The 20841-nt window shown below is 38.6% G+C and overlaps 1 protein-coding gene across 1 annotated transcript; it reads right to left on the reverse strand.

The window, feature by feature from the left end:
* Positions 1 to 3449: 3449 nt before the first annotated feature.
* Positions 3450 to 18731, reverse strand: LOC118805092 (heme-binding protein 1-like). The gene is made up of 4 exons (XM_036565702.1): positions 18349 to 18731; positions 11496 to 11634; positions 10874 to 11054; positions 3450 to 3867 (listed from the first exon to the last, which is right to left on the reverse strand). Exons 1-4 carry the CDS (start codon positions 18424 to 18426, stop codon positions 3690 to 3692), a joined length of 576 nt encoding a protein of 191 aa, XP_036421595.1. The 5' UTR covers positions 18427 to 18731; the 3' UTR covers positions 3450 to 3689.
* Positions 18732 to 20841: the final 2110 nt, after the last annotated feature.

Raw genomic sequence — 20841 nt, forward strand, 5'->3', positions numbered from 1 at the left:
CAGACTCGTCCTTTGGATTGCCAGACGGAGAAGCGTGATTCGTCACTCCAGAGAACACGTCTCCACTGATCTAGAGTCCACCACTGCATTCAACACTTTGCATTGTGCTTGGTGATGTAAGGCTGGGATGCAGCTGCTTGTCCATGGAAACCCATTCCATGAAGCTCTGTAGACACTGTTCTTGAGCTAATCTGAAGGCCACATGAAGTTTGGATATCTGTAGCGATTGACTCTGCAGAAAGTTGGCGACCTCTGCGCACTATGCGCCTCAGCATCCGCTGACCTTGCTCTGTCATTTTACGTGGCCTACCACTTTGTGGCTGAGTTGCTGTCATTCCCAATCACTGTCATCCACTTTGTTATAATACCACTGACAGTTGACTGTGGAATATTTAGTAGTGAGGAAATTTCACGACTGGACTTGTTGCACAGGTGGCATCCTATCACGGTACCATGCTGGAATTCACAGAGCTTTCACAAATGTTTGTAGAAGCAGTCTGCATGCCTAGGTGCTTGGTTTTATACACCTGTGGCCATGGAAGTGATTGGAACACCTGAATTCAATGATTTGGATGTGTGAGTGAATACTTTTGGCAATATATTGTATGACAGGATACTGACACGGTACAGCGGCTGTTGCTGAATACAATACAAAAATCTACTATGTGTTCGATTAAAGATTATTTGTGGGTTCTGTATAGAGACATAGTAACCATTACAAGTGGATATGTTGCTCTGTTTCACCCTATCTTCTAATGTAAGATCAGACATGGTCCACATGAATCCTTCTCCGCTTAATGTACTGTTGGCCCCGTCCTGATGGGATGATTGACAGGTTGCCAAGTCTATGACAATGAAAATTAGGTCTGGTCAAATGCATTTTCAAAGGCATTTTGCCGCAGAATATGTGCAGTAGGCGAGACTATGCAATTGCAAAGTGGAAAGGCACCGTTTTTCCTGTAACATTTGAATTTTGCTATCTTTCTAGTGTGGTGCTGAGTTTGATAATTACATTTCAAATTCATTATTACTGAGTACAAATGCATATTAGGTCAATAGCATTTTAATTATCATTTTGACACCATTACTCCATGATCACATGAAATATATTCATCCAGTTTAGGAAATACATTTTAATTTAAATAAAGCTACTCATGAAGCATCCAGATGCATGTAAATGAAATATCAATAGTAGTCTACCAAATGGCAAATTTAACTGTAAAACTTGTAAATGTAATACTTTTTACATTTAAGTTGGAAATTACGGACAGGTGTGATGAATAAGAACTCTTTAGTGTGGTAGATCTCCAGACCTCGATTGGGCACCCCTGCTCTAATCAAACTAAATTTCTTAGAATTGTATATTGCGATTATTATTATTTATGACCTACATTATTTAGGAAAGATGTGTGTATTTTACCACATTTCATGTTGTCACTTTTTTATAAACGCAATAACCCACTTGAGGCCATGCGTTACAGTAATTTTACCACAGGTAAGGGTGTTTATGTTAAACAGTATGCCAAAAATAACTAATAATTATTCTAAACGTTAAACAGTTGTTTAGCTGTTTTAGAGGCACATCAGTAGGTAAACTCCACATCTGTTTTCCACAAAGCCTTTATTTTCACATGTAGTTAAATCAGTCAAATACATCCAGCCTAGATTTTCACACATAATAACACACTACACACAGCTTTAGCTTCAAATTCAGAGTCATTAACTAAATAAGAGAAGCTACTCTTATTATATTTACACACACATATGTCAGTATATCAGTTTATCAGTATATTAGATCAAATGAATCTACACTGGAGAAATGCAGCTCTGAGATAAACTAGGAAAGCAAACAAGAAAACTACTGTATTGCTTCCATTTAATTATGAACCTATACGTAAACATAAAAAATATAAATGACTAGAACAACTTAAGCACAAACACCCCAAAAAAGAGTCCACACAGCATGAGACACAGTTGAAATAAGGAGGAAACACCAAATTGCAACTCTACAGGTCGTATTTAGTCTCAATTTTCTAACACAACTGATTTCTCTTGGACCAGACATCAGCAGGACGTTCCATATTATTCCCAAACCCAGCCTCAGTCTGTGTGCCACATCAGTGGTGGACATGAACTTCATCAGGGGGCAAAATTTGCCTTATGGATTTGATTTTCAGGTTCATCCAGTCATCACAAACACTTTAATTTCAGTTAATCATTTCATTTAAACACTTGCTCTGTGTTTTCCATAAAACTACACATCTACTATAAATGCACTATCATGTGAACTACTCATGAACTACTGATTCACAAAAGCAAGGAGTGGGGGTGGGGTTAATCTCACATTGATATTTTTTACACTTTTAGGGCATAAGTATGCTAATACTTTAAGGGCAGGTGTTGTTTAAAAATACAAAACCTTCCTTGTAAGTCTATCAAGTCTATTCGTAATGTGCGCTGTAAACTCCAAATGTCAGCTTTCTCAAAACCACAGCACGACAGCAGTCGATCTGGGATTTACAAGATCGTTAGCCAAAAAAGTCCATAGGCCTATTTTTGCAAATGCATTTCTGAGATTTTTCCATAAAATCACACACATGACAACCCAAATTATAAAATATAAGCTACCAGGGAAATGACAAGAAGAGAGAGCAGGGGAATAAGCATCACGCAACACTGCCGGCTTTTATAGTGCTAATGTGAGAAGTGTTCAGAATAGGTTAGAAATTTTGTGCTTTCAAATGAAGACTGGGCCCATGTGTCTATCTTAGCACCAGACTTGTCCAACATGACCTTCCAGTGTGGGGTCTAACTCACTGTTTCACTAACTTACTCAGTGGTAAAGAGAATCTCTGCTGAAAACAAAAGATCTAACACAAGTATGTGTGTGAGAGAGAGAGAGAGAGAGAGAGAGAGAGTGCACTGGCCAGCCATTATCAGAAAGCCCTTGTAGCTCCACCTTGCTGGTATGCAGTTAGAAACTGTAGTCTATCTGTTGATGCTCAGTTTGATAGCCATCCTCAAGTCATCAATGGCCACAGTCCACAGAAATTGATAACTGACAAACTGTACATGACAACAGATGGGCTACATCTGTACACCTATATGGTGGACCTGTAAGGTTTGTGGAGCTCATTAAATAAATCCATAACAATAACTATCAAAATCAGTTCTTTTGTTATTGATGATCTGGTATTAGCAACAAAGGCTTGATGATGCTGTGTTCCTTTTACTTGCTCTACAGGTAGGGAAAAATGTCCTGGAAAAATGCCAATAGTTTTGTATACTTCATCAGAAAAAGTATTTTGTTTTCTTCAGGATTTAACATACTATTGAGACTCTATCATCAGTCAATAATCATAATAATTCTAATGCAGTGAATGAAAGCAAATATAATAATATAAGAAAATAATATGCTAACTGGTGACTGATAGCTTCCATTCATTGTTAGCAGCCTTAGTGCAGTGGAACTGTTCCTTTGAAAACTGAGCATTAGGAAATGTAAATTAATTGCACACAATTGATATCAAATGACATGGAAAAAATATTATGATAATAAATTTGGCTGTATTGCCCTACACTATTGGCCTGTGAGTGGAAATACACAAGGGGTTTCTAATAAAGTGGATGGTGAGTGTATATATGCACGTGAATGGATGTGTGTGTGCGTGTGTGCGTGTGTGTGTTTCTCAGGGTTCCTCCTGGATGAACCACACTTCATTGCGGCGGCTGTAGGGCTTGATTGGTGGGTCGTAGCTGCAGCAGAAGTAATGTTTGCGTTGGTATGGAGCGCCCTCTCCCAGAGTCCGAATGAGCCGGGCTGCCTGCGCACGATACTCACTCTCCCCCGCAAAACCACCAAACTGCCTACACACACACACATGCACAGGGGGTAAAGGTCAGAGACAGGGCATGGTTTGGGTTTCCTGAAAGCATCTTAGCATAAAGATGATTCTTAAATGGTAGAGGGAATGCCACACTGAGCTAGGGTTGCCAACCAGCATGTATGTGTTTCATACTGAACTGATACAGGACATGCTTTGTTCCATATTTCTGAGGATTAATTTGGAGCAAAAGTATGGGAGAGAAATATTACAGGTTAACTTATTAAGACAGTTTGATTTGTATGAGAAGAAAACCCTTCTGTTCTGCCTCAGCCTGTCTGTCATGTTATGTTACACTTCTCAAACTGAGGCTGTATTTCATTCCACAGGGTCCCTAAGCAGTACTGTTATATTCTCTACCCCACGACTCCCCCAGTTCTCCTTATTATATGTAAAGCTTAATGTCAATACATAAAACCATGCATGAAACCACTCCACCATGCTGCAGTGAAAAAGCAAAAATTGCTACAGTGACTAGGTATCACCTTAGAGCAGCTAGCACTGACTCTGAGACTTTTTAGAGTAAGGTAACGCATATACCCAAGAACTTACTGGTTCAGGTTTAATTTTTTTTCCGTTTTCCTGCTTTCAAAAGCTGGTAGAGCTGCTAAACTCGTAATATAAAACCCAGTGAATGCATTGTTAGTTTGGTGCTGTAACATAACAGATGTGAGCATTGTCAAAGAAGATAAAGTCAGTCATAGCAGATAAAATAAAGGCAATTTATTAAGTTACATTTTTTTCATTAAACACTGCACTGAAAATGAACAGCTGGTGCATGCTCATGATTTAATGACAAAAAAAAAAAAATAAACACACACAGTCCAGTTAATGATGAAGTAAGAATATCAGTTTAAAATAGAATTTAACAGCACCAGAACAGCTGCAGTAGCACATAGGATTCCATTATCAACCCTGAAAACATTAGGAGCATATAGTGTGCCAATACTTGATATAATAATAATGAATATGGAGAGGTACACACTATCTCAGTGTTTAGATGTTTCATTACAAGATCACTGAAAAAGTTCTGTTTTATCTGATATTTTGTTTAAAGAACTCCGAATTAAATATCTGAATTGATAGTAAATCCTGTTGTAGCAGTGAGGTGCTACAAGCATTACCCACTCAGAATTGAGGTCTTTGTTGTTGTGATGTAACACTGATTTGACCTATTAGTCAAGTAAGAATTTGTGACATCAAACAGCACACACCAGAGAAAATCACAGAGGCTGCGAAGGACACATGGAGGGGGGGGTCTCAAATTTCCTTGTCTGCCAGGCGTCTTTAGAGGTTAATATGGTATGTATTATAATCATATTGATTTTTTTTACCCAAATCTGGTTGATAGATAACAGTGTTGGGGAATCTATTTTGAAAGCATAGCTTTACAAGCTATCAATTACTCGACAATGGATAAAGTACAGCTAAGCTTTCCTAGTAGGAAATCTAGTTTAGTTCACTAAAGCTACTTAAAGCAGTTCAAACTACTATGTGAAAAACTATCAAATTGACAATATATATGTGGTACAACATTATAACAAAATATAATTCAAAAAAGTCACATGCCAGCAAAAAATGCTACACTGCAGTTTACTGCAAAAGAGCACCTGTACACTGGTCATACATAAACCAAAAAAAATAAAATAGCCTACAGTTCATGGGAAAGTGCAAGGTATGTCAGCTTTTTATGACCCTTTATTGTTTCTAGTTTTAGTAGTTAACTACACAAAAAGTAATTTATTTACTAGAATTACGATGCAGATTTGAATGTAGCTGAACTACCAGCAAGCTAATTACATTAGTTAATTACATGTAGTTCAATACTCCCAACACTGATAGATACATTGTGATTATTTTTACTGTATAAGTGAAAGTGCATCAAGTTAAGGTTCATATAATATAAATAGTAACAACTGAGTAGTAAATTATATTTACTATTTTATTTATAATAATAATAATTACATACTTTATATATATATATATAAACATAACCTTTTACACACATTTAACACATTTAAGTCCACACAGCTCCTATATGTATACATACAGGTAGTTTATACTATATACATGTACTATAAATATGTAACTATACATACTGTATATACAGTGAAATTGCATCCTTTTTTCTTTACAGGTGACTGCTGCTGTGTTAGAACATATACTGTGGAGTACAACTTGAGCTACAACAGTTCTAACTGTGCGCTTAAGCTGACTCACCGCCCACATTGCCAAGATGTCCTGTGGGAGGACAAAAGTTGAGGCAGCGGTCACAGTTGTCCTTGCTCCAAAGGCAGTAGAGGATGTGATCAATAAATTAAAGCAACACTATGTACAATTTAGGGATTTGGAGACCTCTCTTGTGGAAATATGTAATTGCAAACAACATGCTGAAGAACATTCAATGACGTTGGTTGTGCTTTGGACCCTAAGTGGATGAATCTGACTTTTGCAAGTGCATTAAAAGAATATTTGAAAATAACCCAAGTCAAAACTTTGTAAAAGATGTTTCTTCCGAGGTTGTAAATTAATTATCTATTATTGTCATCATTTCTTTATAAATATAATATTGACTTTGCATTTGAGACTTAAACATCAAGTTAGACCTTCTTTTTGAGCCTGTGTGTAGGACATTCATGTGTAAAGACTTGACGTGGTCTGAGAAACTCCCGCCAAATCTGTCCCAGGACCTCTGACCTTTAAATGATTATTTCAGGCTTTACAGGGTGACTTCACAGCTGAGCAAGCATGCCATATTTTAGTGTGTTCTTTTTTCTCCATACTCAGAAACGCCATTTTCAGTTTTGACAAAAATATTACACAGTGCTGCCTTAAAAAGTGCTGAGAATCCACTCCCATTCTCTATATAAACAGATGACTCTAACAAGGACAACCGCACAACATTTCCCTTGGCCTTACAGTTTTTCACTCAAGACAGACACATTAACAAGTTGATTAATTTTGTTGAAAATCCAAATGAGTCTGCTGAAGGAATAGTCAAAACCATCCTGAGTCTCTTTTGAAAACCTGGGCCTGACTTTGGATCTTGTGTCTGCATTCAGTGCAGACAATGCAAATGTCAATTAGGCCAGCCACAATTCAGTCTTCCAGCAGTAACCTCCTCCTAGGCAACTGCCATGCACATATTGTCCATAACACTATTAAACATGTCTTGGATCAGCTCTCAGTTAATAGTCTTAAAGGTCTACAGTTTCTTTTCCATCTCAGTCAAAAGGACAGAGTCCCTGAAGGGGTTTTGTGCCTTTTGTGATGTTGAGTTCCATGAAATCCTGCACCATGTGGTGATCAGATGGCTGTCACTCAACCCTGCAATCACCCGCCTGTTGCAGAACTGGAGTCCTCTGAAGTCATATTTTATCAGCATTGGCGATGACTGTCCAAGGCACCTGCAAGCACTGCTGAGGTTTAAAGGGGATGCCCGGAGTTGAAGAGGAGGCTGATCTTGCAGAGGTGTACCTCCTCTTCTGTAATGATGTTCTGTCCCTCTATGAAGAGGTGATCAAGAAGCTGAAGAAGGATGACACCACATCAACTGACCTCTGTGCCATTATGCACTGTTTTCTGAGAAGAAGAGATGATGTGTTCTATGGCTTCCTGAAAAAACAAAAGCTTCACTGTCTCTCTTCATCTAAGGCTGATGTTGCCAGACAGGAGTTTACAGCTTCCTTACACACCATAATCAGTCCAGAACTTTTGGTTAAACTTTTCAGAGGAAAACTGTCTCTTTCAGCTGCAGCTACACTCTCTGACATCTGGGAGGATCTCCTATGGAGAAGATCACTGAGCGGCTTCACTTGGCAGGCTTAACATCACCATGGATGAGCTCTACGATGAATGTGTTACTGCCAACAGCATTCCAGAGTGCATCAGGAGTGGGTGGACAGGTAGACAGCTGAGAGGTGGATGGCAATTTTCCAGGCTTCTGACCTTCCAAACATCTTGGCTGTGGTGTCCTTTGCCCTCAACATCCCATCCTCTACTGGTTGTGTGGAGAGGGTTTTCTCTTCAATGAAAAATTAATGGACAGATGTGTGGAACAAATGTTCTGTTGCACTACTGAAGAGTGAGTTGATTGTCACTCTATATTTTAAAATGTCTTGCTCAGAGTTTTACAGTACAGCTCTGGAGGATAAACAGCTACTTACAGCTGTAAGATATCAAAAAAAAATTAGTGAAAAAAAGGGCCTTGACCAAATTCGGAGCTGCTTCTAGAGCTGCTTGTGATGTCCACTAGTTTTTTTTTGTGTGTGTGTGATGTCTTCCATGGTTCAGGGTTTGAAAAATATATACATTTCAATAATTAATTATACTTTTGTTTAGAACATTTTTTCTGCAATCGATTTTTTTTGCACTAATGGTTGAAATTCTTTCACAATACCAGGCCTGTTTTATTCAAATGAGATGTAAAAGTGCAGTTTTGCACTTTTTTTTTCTTGAAATACAGATGTTTTATTAAAGAATGAGAAAATAATATATGTTAAACTGTTGGTTTGCACAGCCTAAATAAAATTCTTGAATGAGAATTTGTTTCACAAGTACACCTATCGCTCAGAAATACAGGACTGATCAAATTCAGGTTTGTGTATTTGTTTGCCCTGATACATGGGCGTATAGATACATGTCCAGTAAATAGTTGAAGCCATTGCAGTTTCCTTGATGCGAATATGTATGGTATAGATAGGACTTCTCACAACCAAGAATATGGGAATTACATCTTTAGAAATACACTAAGTTTACTACTGAAAGGTAATACAGGTGTAAGACCCATTATATTTCTTATAGGTCCTCAGTCTGACCTTCTCAGTTCAACATCACACTCCGCACGTTCCTTATTTCCATTTCAGGAAGTTGGCAACCCTACATTGAAAACTCTCTCTACAGTTAAGATGATCTTCATAATAAGATGCTTTGGGAAACTGGTCCCTGCTAAGTAGCTAACATAGTGATACCACTAATCAAAGGATCCATTGTTGGTTAAGTTACTTGTAAGGATGTGTACAGCTGCTAATTTTAGAACATTAACTCATGATGTTATAGATAGCAATACTAGCTCATAAAGCTAAGTTTAAGTTAACTAGCAATGCTAAATTAAACATCAATGCACATACTCATGTGTGAAAGCAATGTTCACTTTAATATTAATGGCTGAGCTAACTCAAATCCTTCTAAGTTAGCTAAAAGATCCAGACTGTTATGTTGGGTTATCTGTGCACTATAGCTTGTTTGCACACTAGCATAAATATAATGTTACCTCAGACATAAGCTTTGACTGGCATGTTCAGTTTTAACAATTTGAGTTTTTTTTCTGTAATTCAGCAATATGCTGTGCCATGGACAACACTGCCCCAATGGTACAAACCCAGTTACAAAAAGAGATCTTTAGAAAAATGAAAATATAAACAGACAGAAATTATGTGAAAATGCTTTTGGACCTGTATACAGTTGAAAACAGGACAGATACAATATATTTAATGATTCATTAAATAAATAAAGAAAAAATTCATTGACTTTACTGTTTTGTATATATGAACTTATTGCAAATTTGATGCCTGCAGCATATTTCAAAATTTGGGACAGGGACATGTTTACCACTGATTTACATCACCTTTCCTTTAACAACGTTCAGAAATAGTTTGGGAGCTAAGGACACTGATTGTTGTAGTTGTAAAAGTGGAATTGTTCTAATTCTTGCTTGATAAAACACTTCAGCTGCTCAACAGACCAGGGTCTCCATTGTAATATATTGCGCTTCATAATGCACCACATGTTTTCAGTGGGAGACATCTGAAATGCAGGCAGGCCAGTCTAGCACCTGCACTCTTTTACTACCGAGCCATGCTGTTGTAACATGTGCAGAACATGGCTTGGCACTGTCATCTAAACAAGTATGTTTGTCCCTGATAAAGACTTTGTCTAGATGGCAGCATATGTTGGTCCTGCATGCATGTGTACCCCTCAACATTAATGGTGCCTTCACAGATGTGCAAGGAACCCATGCCATTGGCACTAACACATCCCCACACCATGAGAAATGCTGGCTTTTGAATTTTGCACTGGTGACAATCAGGATGGTCTTTTTCCTATTTGGCCTGGAGAACATCAGACCTCAGACCACAGCATATGTTTCCACTCTACATCAGTCTGTTTCAGATTAGCTTTAGCCCAGAGAAGTCGGAGGCGTTTCTGGGCATTGATGTTTGGCTTCGGCTTTGCATAGTAAAGTATAAATGTTTTTGTAGATGCAACAATAAACTGTATTCCCGAGCCCAATGTGGTCATATTCATTACAAAAGCATTTCAGTTTTTGCTGCACTTCTGAGTGTACCTTTTTATGTACCTTCAGCCATGTCAGCCTTTAACAAGATACCCTACTCAAATGGATATTCCACAATGCCTGCTTTTAAAGGAAGTTATTTATCCATAGGCCTTCTGTTGATGCTTTTTGGGTGGGCTTGTCGGTTCCTATCCTTGTTTGGAGTCCATATGAATGTATGTAATTTCTAATGTCTGATCTTGCGCATTGCTCAACATTGTTTTTAAACTGTTTGACTATTCACTCATGAACTTTTTCAAAGGTGGTGAACCTTGGGTGATCCTTGCTCATAAATGAATGAGCCTTTGGGAATGCTCATTTTATACCCAATGATGATGGCATCACCTGTTCACTATTCACCTGTGGAAAGATCCAAAACAAGTATTTTTAATCATTTCACAAACTTCCCAGGCTTACATTGCCCCTGTCTCAACCTTTTTTGGAATGTGTTGCAGGCAACAATTTTGGAAGCAGTGTATATTTACAAAAATCAATTAATTTCATAAGGTAAAATATTAAATATGTCTTCTTTGTGCTGTTTTCAATACCTGTAAAACACTGTTTACAAATCACTCCTTTCTGTTTTTACTGCATTTTATCTACTGTGTTTGTACAAAGTGTAGATGGTCATGCTATGCATGTGTGTGTATCGTACAATGTGTATACAGTCATTCCCGGTCTATCCTCTATCCTTATTCCGCTGTCTGTAGGGGTGGGTGGCTCATTCCTGTAGCTGTTAGGAATCTGCATCCCGGCAACCAGGCGACGAGTCATGACCCCATCATCACGTGGAAACACTGTGATGACGATGGGGATTGTGGTGCCCATCGCCTCACCTGTGAGCACACACAAACATACAGTCTGATTACACTGCTGCACCAGAAACACACACATAGCTTAATTACAAAAATGTGTGAAGTTTTGTCCAGCAGGGCAGCAGTACTATGCAGTTTAGTGTTTCCCCACCCCAGTACACCTGCATAAACCCATCACCTAATTATCAACCTGACTCAGGTGTGTTGGAGCAGGAAACCACTTAACCGTGTAGTGTGTGGGAGTCCCAGCAATAAATATAGAAATAACATAAAACATTTAATTTTAACATAAAACAATAATTATAGACATAAAACATTTTTTGTGATATCGATAATGTGCATTTGAGGTATTTTTATAAAATGATTTCACAACATCCACTGTAAACCCCTTGACCCTCAGCCCTCAGCAAGGAGCCTGGTCATTGGCTGGTGAATGTTAACATAGTGATTTGATCGGCTCACCTTGTTCATTGCTACCTCCAGTGTACATGAGCAGCCGGCGCACCAGCTCACCTGACACCTGGTCAAAGCTCCGCCCCTCTGAGCTCACACAGGCATACTTAGCAGCATCATAGCGGCGCACCTCATAGCTCACACCATCCTACAAGAGAGAGAAAGAGTGTTTGTGTATGCATGTGCATAAGCATAAAAGACAGAACAGAACAGCATGAGTCAGTTGTGATGCTTATGAAAGGACACACAGTGTTCCAGCAGAAAAAGGCCTTCAGCGACACACACACACACCCACACACACACATACACAGAGGTACTCTACTCCTGTTCATTAAATGCCATTGGCTGTAGTGCTGTGCTGTGTCCACGGCAACGCTGAATCAGGACAATGTTTTCCAAAGGCAGCATCACACAGTAATCAGCGATATTCTCCACAGTGAGCCATCGCCATGGACATGTTACCAACATAAAATAAAGGGCTGTGAAGTCTCCGCTGACACCACATTGCATAAGATGTTTATTACAAAGTAAAATGGTATCATATCAAGCACTATAAAGTACCTGAGAGAGGATCCGTGCCAATTGTGTCCCCTCCAGAACAGAATATCCAACTGTTTATATAGAGTGCTTGTTGTTGAAAAAGCAAACTGAACATATGGCCCTTTTAAATTGATCTCATCTATGTAGAACTAAGAGATAGACCTTTGGAACAGGGGGCCCCTTTAATGTTAACATTCCAAACCCTGCAAAAACAGATAGCACAGAGGACTTCAGACCTCACCTTATACTTATAGAAGTTAAGAGTGTTTTTACCTTCTTTTATAAAACTATTTTTCTAAATACACCTCATCGGACAGTTATTTCCAGGCAAACAAGACCAGACTTCTATCTCCCTGAATGAGAAGAAACCAAAATATTCAAAACTGAAGGTAAAATTACCATTTCAAAATGATAATTGAAATCACAGATAAAATCTGACAAAAACCTCCTAAATAGTTTGTAGCGTTTGGCTGAATAATGCACAAAAAACTACTGTGCTTGTGCTGATCTCCACAATAGGGAAGGGGGTGTTTCCTGCGAGCACCACAATATTATCGACCCGTGTCTCTGAAATTATCTACATATACTAATGTGTCATCATTTATTTCTTACCTACATATAATAATGTAAAAGTGTGACCAAGGACAAATTACCTATTGTTTCGCCGTGTACATGTTCCCCACAGTACATGCAAAAATGTGACGATGTTGTTGATTGTGACTCTCTACTACCAGTATTTTAAGCTATCGTTGTCGACTTGTCACCTACATACAGTAATGCAAGAGTCATCATTTACATATTACCCACATATAATGATGTAAGTGTCGCTGTGGAGATATTACCAACATACAAGAATGTGCATGTTGCCATGGACACATTACCTACATACAATAATGCTGCTGTCACAGCGGGCATGTTAACTAAATAAATAATGTGTGTGTCACAATGGCCATGTTACCTATATACCCTTACAATAAAGCAAGTGCCATTCCATAAGTGTGTCGCCAATGTGCATCTTGCCATGGACATGTTACCTACAGTATATGCAATAATGTAAGTGGCCATGTTAATTGGTACTCTCATACTATAATGTGAGTACCGCTGTTGACTTGTTACCCACATACATTAATGTGAGTGTCATGGACAGATTACCAACATACTTTATCAGCATACAATAAGTATGACCATCAGCACTTATACACAACATATACCAACATAAAACAATGCAACTGTTGTCATAGACATGTTAATAACATACAATAACTTGCATGTCATGAATGGCATACAACAATGTGAGTCTTGCCATTAACAACACATAACAATGCGAGTGTTACCACAGACACGTTTACAACATACAGTAATGTGAGTGCTGCAGTGGACAAATTGAACAAGACATATAATCACATTAAAAGTCACCACAGACATATTTACAACATAGAAAGACATTAGTGTTGCCATGGATCCACTAAAGATTTACATGATAAATTACAAGATTGGTGCGACATACAACCTACAATTAAGTGTCACCACAGACAATTAAATGACATAATAATATGTGTGTTGCCGTGGGCACACCAACATAAATAATGATCATCACACAAAAACACAGTCTAGAACAGTGCTGTAGAAATTCAGAATTAGGGAATATTTCTGAAACACTTTCTTAAATGTACATGTTCATTTTCATACATGTAAACATACCATAAAAACAAACAGACAGGCACATGTTTCCATATGCATGCACATGTATTTCTCTCTCTGAACAAGCACATAGACACAAACACAAAAAAACACACACACACACAATGTGTGGTATTAGCAGCAATGTTGGATTCTGTTCCAGTTCAGCGAACACATATACTGGATAATTTTCCTATGAGTCAGCCTCTGACCCACTGCTGGCACTGCACACACGCAAATGCACACACGCAAATGCGAACACACACACACACACACACACACACACACACACACACACACACACACAGTTACACTAACGTTGCACCCAAACACACAAATCTCACAGTTGCACTGAAGCTCTATGACAGGCAGAACAGTTCTGCAGTTATTCGACACACTCCAACATCTCTACACTGCCTAAACCAAGAATTAAACCAACAAGACATAAAAAGAACATACTGAGTTGCAAAAAGCACATGTTTGGGTATTTATCTCTTTGTGAGGACCAGATATCCCCAGGATAATGAAAACATGAACATTTTGACATGTGGTCATTTGACTGAACTAATGGAAGCGTACAGACCACCAATCAGTGCGGTGCAAGCGACATGCCTAATTTATTACACACTTCACTCAAACTGTGTCAAGTTGTTAAGTAATCTCAGTTCGACTTGTTTATGCGGCTTCAGACACTCTATGACATACTGTTATCTATAGATGCAGTAGACAAAAAAAAACACTAGCAAAAATGCACTAATTGTCCAAAAGGATTTGTGAATTCAGCTACTTTAATGTACACCCATTGCTGACACAGACATTAAACTGCATTTACACAGCTTATATAATTTCCTTAGAAAAGCATTGGAAACAGAATGGGACGCTCTGGAGCAGCTGCACATTAGCGTAAGGTCACCATACCCAATGCCAAGAGTTGACTAGAGGAGTATAAGGCCCCGAGCACTGGGCTGTGGAGCAGTAGAACTGCATTCTCTGGAATGATGGAGTACCATCCAATAACTTTGAGATGAGCTGAAGTAAAATTTATGTTCCAGAACTACTCATTCAACATCAGTATCTGGTCTCATTAATCCTCTTGTGGCTAAATGCAATAAAATCCTCACAACAATATTCATCATCGAGAGTAAATCTCTTCTCAGAAGAATAGAGGCTGTTACTTTATCAAACGTGGGGACAAACTCCCTATCAATACCCTTGATTTCAGAAGAAATGCTGGATAAGAAGTCTACAAAATTTTGGACATTAACTGTACATAACATAGAGTAAAACTGCAGATAACAGATTTTGTCTATACATTTGCCATTTTTTTGGACAACAGTATGTATAGTTGACAAAAAAAATACTCAATGGCCAGCAGTTTTGAAGAGTTTTATATTCTTAAGAATTCTTCAACACATGGTACCAAAAAAGGAGACCAGAAGGAATGTGCAAACTATCATACAATTTCTTTTATGTCACATAAAATCATTATGCTCAAGATCATTCAATGCAGACTAAAGCCTCATGTTGTACAAGCAGGATTTGGGACAGGTAGTGAAACAAGACACATCATTGCTGATGTATGCTAGATAACTGAAAAAGCGAAAGAATTCAAGAAGGAAGTAAAAGGACAAACAGACTGGTATCACATCAGCAAAGGCTTCATACCATCACCATACTTGTTCAGCTGGGATGCTGAGGACTGGAGGAAGATGATCAAGGATTCAAGCAACATCAGTAACCTTTGATATGCCGATGACACGATACTCCAAGTGGAGAATGAAGACGATATTATAAGGAAAGTTAAAGAACAGTGAGAAGATGGGACTTCAGCTCAAAATGAAGAAAACAAAGGTTATGACAACAGAAAAAGTGGAGAACTTCACCACTGATGGTGAAGATGTAGAAGTGGTGAACAGCTTTTGCCTACTTGGATCAATTATTAACAAATATGATACAAATTGGCACTTGGCAGAACAAGGATAAAGGAGTTTGAAAAGGTCTTCAAATGTAGTTATTTTATCTCTATGTACAGAGATCAGAACTGAAGCAGGACACGAAAATATTGATGCCTTTGAATTCTGATGTTGGCGAAGACATTTGAGAGTTTCTTAGACAGAAAAAATCCTCAACCAAATCAAATCTTACCTCTCACTCGAAGCCCAAATAGCTCTGTTATTTTGGACAAATTACGAAAAGAATCAGTTCACTGAAAAATACTTGGAGCAGCTGAAAGTAAAGGAGGGAATGGGTGGCCAGCAACAAGATGGATCGATAAAATGAAAGGAATCATGAACAAACCATTAGAAGGCCTGAAGACCCAAACAGAAGATGAGATGGTCTGGAGAAACATTATCCATATGGTCAACCAACATGACGGCACTTAATAATAATAATAATAATAATAATAATAATAATAATAACAGTAGTATGATGTTAACCTGGTGCCTAGCTTTAATTGCTAGCTATGTTAGCCAGTGCCCCAGAACAAAACTAAAGAAGCAAACTTCGGACACCTAACACACCAAGTCTTGGCCAACTGACTACATCTGGGGTAAGGGAGAAATTTTGAATTTTTTTCCAGTGAACTAGAGCACTCAGTCTGACACACCCTGACCAAACACATCTAGAGTCCACGCTAACGCTAATGAGTGCTGACGTCTCTCTGTTTCTCTCTGTGCTGAGTCCCCTGTAATTTAACCTGCAGTCTTAGCCACCCCAGTGACACACACACACACACACACACACACACACACACACACACACGTGACACCTGGAGACAATAGCAATTACACACTCAACTTTGGGACTGCAGTTTGTTAGAGTTAGAGTGGTCTGTGTGTAAGGCAGATTAAGCTCCACTCGTTTCTCTTTGTTTAATTATTTTGTGTCTGAGCAGTAGAGTAGTCAGAGCTGTAATTAATGTAGCTATACTAATATTAGCCCTGTGCTAAATAATTGATCTCTCTCATGTTCTTTTGTCTCTGAGTGGCTGCTGGTTATTATAAGAGAGAGTTATAGCAGATACTGATGTTATTGCATTAACTACACTACAATAACTACTGAAAGGGTTCTTTAACATTCAATACTGCCATACAACAACAGTTCTTGGAATTTGCTTTAGCATGCTCACCACACAGACACAATAAAACTATACAAACTTGGTATATATTTTTTAGATGACTGTGCCATACAGAGTAAGAAACCATATAATCAAGACCCAATCAATAAACATCCATTGGTTGTTAGCTACATAAGCTTCAAGGCTCCAGCATAAAACTACAGAAAATCTTCAGACCCCAAACATGTCTTGACTGAATGACTACATTTGGGATAAAGGGGAAACCTTTTCTTGCTTTCATATGTGATTTAGGTGAGTTGGAGCAGAGAAAACGAAAGGGAGGGGGTTTAGAGTAGCTGAGGTAAAGAGATAGATTGCATGTGGTGCGTGTGATTGGAGTGTCACAGTTCCTCAGTGTTTCGTGTCAGCTGTAATTAAGTGTGTGTGTGTGTGTGTGTGTGTGGGGCTGGATCTCATGCTACTGTCTGATTTTGTTCTTTGCTGCAATTCACACGATGGTGTGTGTGTGTGTGTTAGTGTTTCTTTCTCTCCTTCTCTTTAGGAACTTGACCTTTCTAGTGGGTGACATCAGGGATTTTATTTCATTAGGAAACCTCCTTTACATTGTGTGTGGAGTGTGTGTATAGTGTGCCTTTTTGGCCCAGTATGTGTGTGTTTGTCTGTGTGTGTGTTCTTATTGCTGTTGTTGTCATTGGTGTCCTTGTTGCTGCTGCAGAGCCTTGATGGAAATGATGACTCAGACCCAGCTGAGCCTTGACCCCAACATAAATACAGAAATAATCAAAGAAAGACAGTAAGGCCACAAGGAAACAGCGCAATGACACTAAACTGCCCAGTGCCACCTGTTAAAGACTGACACTACCAAAAGAAAGCCCTAAAAACTGACATTACCAAGAGTAAGAGCCCTTACCAAGAGCCCTAAAATCTATCAGTAAGAGATCATTTTATCATGAAATGTTAATGTAAATGGTACCGAATTATAAAAATGAAAAAATAGAAATTGAAAAAAAAATTGAGTTTTTTATATGTATCAAAACCTTTTTGTGTCAAAGGTTTTGATACATATAATTCATTTTTTACTGGAATTATGTTGACACCGGATATTTGAGAAGTGTAGTTTAAATGTAATCCTGTACATGTAATTCTGATTGTAATTCTGGTTAGAGGTAGTTTAGGGTCAGCTCTTACGTAACAGAGCGGAAGTGAAGAGGGAAAATGAACCCAAAACTATATAAGTGCATATAATAACTATATGAGTGCATACAAAACCATATAAGTGCATAAAAGGTGACCTGTGTTGACTGCTATTAGATTAACAGTTCTGCTTCCAGCTGAGATCATACTTATGTTTAGGTAGTATTTGTGTGCAACATGCAAGAACCATAGAAACATTATATAGAACTACTGGAGCATGTTTTGTGTGATAGCTCAAAGTATAGCCTTAGTATTCCACACTCACATTTCCATCTAGAATAGAGAACACACACACACACATATATATATATATATATATATATATTTACACATACTTATACATTTAAATTTATGTGTGTATTACATTACCTTGGTCTCAGTGCTCAGTAGTTTGTACTCTACTTCCTCTGTGGCCCCGAACAGTGAGTTTTTGATCATTCCGAACATGCTGAGTGTGTTTGTGTTTCCTCTGTGTCCTGCTGTATCTCTTGCAGTGATGCTGACACACACTCAGCCTCAAAAGGTCCAAACTCTCTCTGATGGATCTGTAGTTCCAAACCCCAGCTGCTCAGGATGATCTGATAACGCTGTGTGTGTGTGTGTGTGTGTGTGTGTGTGTGTGTGTGCTTTCCAAGCGCTCGCAGCTTTGAAGAGAATGAAATGAAGCGATGCAACTCCCTCTCTCTCTCTGTCACTAACTCTGTTTTTGCTTCTCTCTCTCTCTCTCTCTCTCTCTCTCTTAGTAACTTAGTCCCTGCCCTCCTCTCTCTCCAGCTCTGTCTCTGGCTCTCTCTCTCATTAATTCTTCCTCTCAATGCCCCTCTCTTAGTCTCGCCTTATCTTTTTCTCAATCCCCTCCTCTTTCTTTGTTTCTTTCTCTCTCTCCTCCTCTCTGTCTCTCTGACTCTAATGATAATATTGAAGAACAAAAAAATGCGTATGGTTGCTGTCACAATAAAACATATCTCTGAAATGATAACTTTCATTCATCATGAACTGCTTACGTAATGTAAAGGCCAGCGTGCATTTTGAAATATGTGTGAGTAAAAATGGAATTTGACACGGCAGCGATGATATACAGTGATCATATGGCGTTCTCTACATTGATTGACGGGGATAAGGATGGTGATAAACTGTGTAGAAACAACTGGGTAATTGTAAACCTAGTACAAAATGCACATATATGGGAGGTGTTTCTGATAAAATGGTCAACGAGTATGAGTATTTCTGTTGTACACTCCCTCTATGTATGTGTGTATTCACTTACCCTCCTCTCTGTATACATGTACAGTGGCAGTCAGGAAGGCTCTCTCTCTCTCTCTCTCTCTCTATGTGCATTGTAAGTCACTGTTCTTTCTGTCACTTTCCTCAATTTCTAGAAAAGCATGTCTGGAAGTCTTTAAAAGTTTGGACCCTCATTATGCTGAGAACACACACACACATACAGATCTCAGTTTGGTATGACCTTAAGCTCTGGTGTTGTGTGTGCTCTGCTGTAGGTTTACTGTTAGTGTGTGTGTGTGTGTGTGTGCGCATGTGTGTGCTTTTACACAGCATGAACAGTGATGCATTCATGCCCATATATTTATATAGTATGTAATGTATATAACAGTGAAGCATGCATGTGTGTGAGATGCATGTGGTATGGCTTTGGGCTCTGTCTATTTCCACTGCTGAAAACTGGATTACTCATCTCTTTGTGTGTGTGTGTGTGTGTGTGTGTGTGTGTGTGTGTGTGTGTGTGTGTGTGTGTGTGATTTTACCCAGTGGACATGCATTGTGCTGATGAGCATTTTGTTCTTAAATCTCTGACTGACATATCAGAGAGAGTGATGAAGGGACGGAGGGATAGAGGGATAGAAGGATAGAGGGACTGGGTGTTTTAGAGAAGAAGTGAGCGACAGACTCACACTGATGGATCCCTGAAGGAGATATATGTCACATCTATTGAGTCACAGAGAGAGAGAGAGAGAGAGAGAGAGAGAGAGAGAGAGAGAAGGAGGCAGAGAGAGAGAGTCTCACTGCAGCTCAGAGCACAACAACAAATCAATCACATCTCACCAAACCTGCAAAGCAAAGGAATCAATCATGCTAAAAAACCTAAAAAAACAGACCAAATCAGAGGACCCCAGTCCTCTAAAAATGAAAATTCAAAACCAGAGGAATCTAATCCACTAAAGATCCAGAAAATCCAAACCAAACCATAAGAATTCAACCTGTTAGAAAATCCACTATAGAATCTAGAAAAACCATATCATAATTCATTCAAATCATAATTAACACTTAAATCCAATTAGATGAATTCAGTCCATTGCAAAACCCAGCAAATTGAAATCAAATCTGCTTTAAATTTCAAACCAAATCAGAGAGGTCTGCTACGTCAAAATCCAGAAAAACCTAATCCAAACCAGAGGTATCCAATCTGCTAAAAAAAGCTGGAATATTTCTGAAAGGTTGCCAAAGTAATGAAAGTAATGAAAAACATTAAAAAAAGAAGAAACTTAAACATAAAGAGAGTATAGATTTGTGATTATGTACACTAACACACTCTCACAGGGTTATTTATGTCTTTCTGTCTCTCTCTGTGAAAGGAAATGGAATTCAGCTCTTTTTCTCAGCATGCTGGTCTGTGTGTGAGAAGCTCTTATTCTTTCTGAGGCAGCAGTGACCAGTGACAGCGTCAGACCCAAAAGGATCCTCAGAGCTACTCTCTCTCTTCACTTTCTCTTTCTGTCACTCGCACACACACACACACACACACACACACACACGTTTGTGTATTCAGTGATACTCTGTCCATTCCCTGATCTATCAGCTGATGTGCTTCACTTCATTAGCTTATTAGTTCATTAGTAAAAAAAA

This window comes from Colossoma macropomum, unplaced genomic scaffold (assembly GCF_904425465.1).
Source record: "Colossoma macropomum unplaced genomic scaffold, Colossoma_macropomum, whole genome shotgun sequence".
Lineage (NCBI taxonomy): Eukaryota > Metazoa > Chordata > Actinopteri > Characiformes > Serrasalmidae > Colossoma > Colossoma macropomum.

What these genes read in the sequence shown, in the direction of transcription:
- LOC118805092 (XM_036565702.1), bottom strand. Translation starts at nt 18,426, where the DNA reads ATGTTCGGAATGATCAAAAACTCACTGTTCGGGGCCACAGAGGAAGTA. An exon ending in TACTGAGCACTGAGACCAAG is followed by an intron (nt 11,635 to 18,348) that starts GTAATGTAATAC and finishes TCTCTCTTGTAG; the next exon opens with GATGGTGTGAGCTATGAGGT. An exon ending in TGGAGGTAGCAATGAACAAG is followed by an intron (nt 11,055 to 11,495) that starts GTGAGCCGATCA and finishes GTGTGCTCACAG; the next exon opens with GTGAGGCGATGGGCACCACA.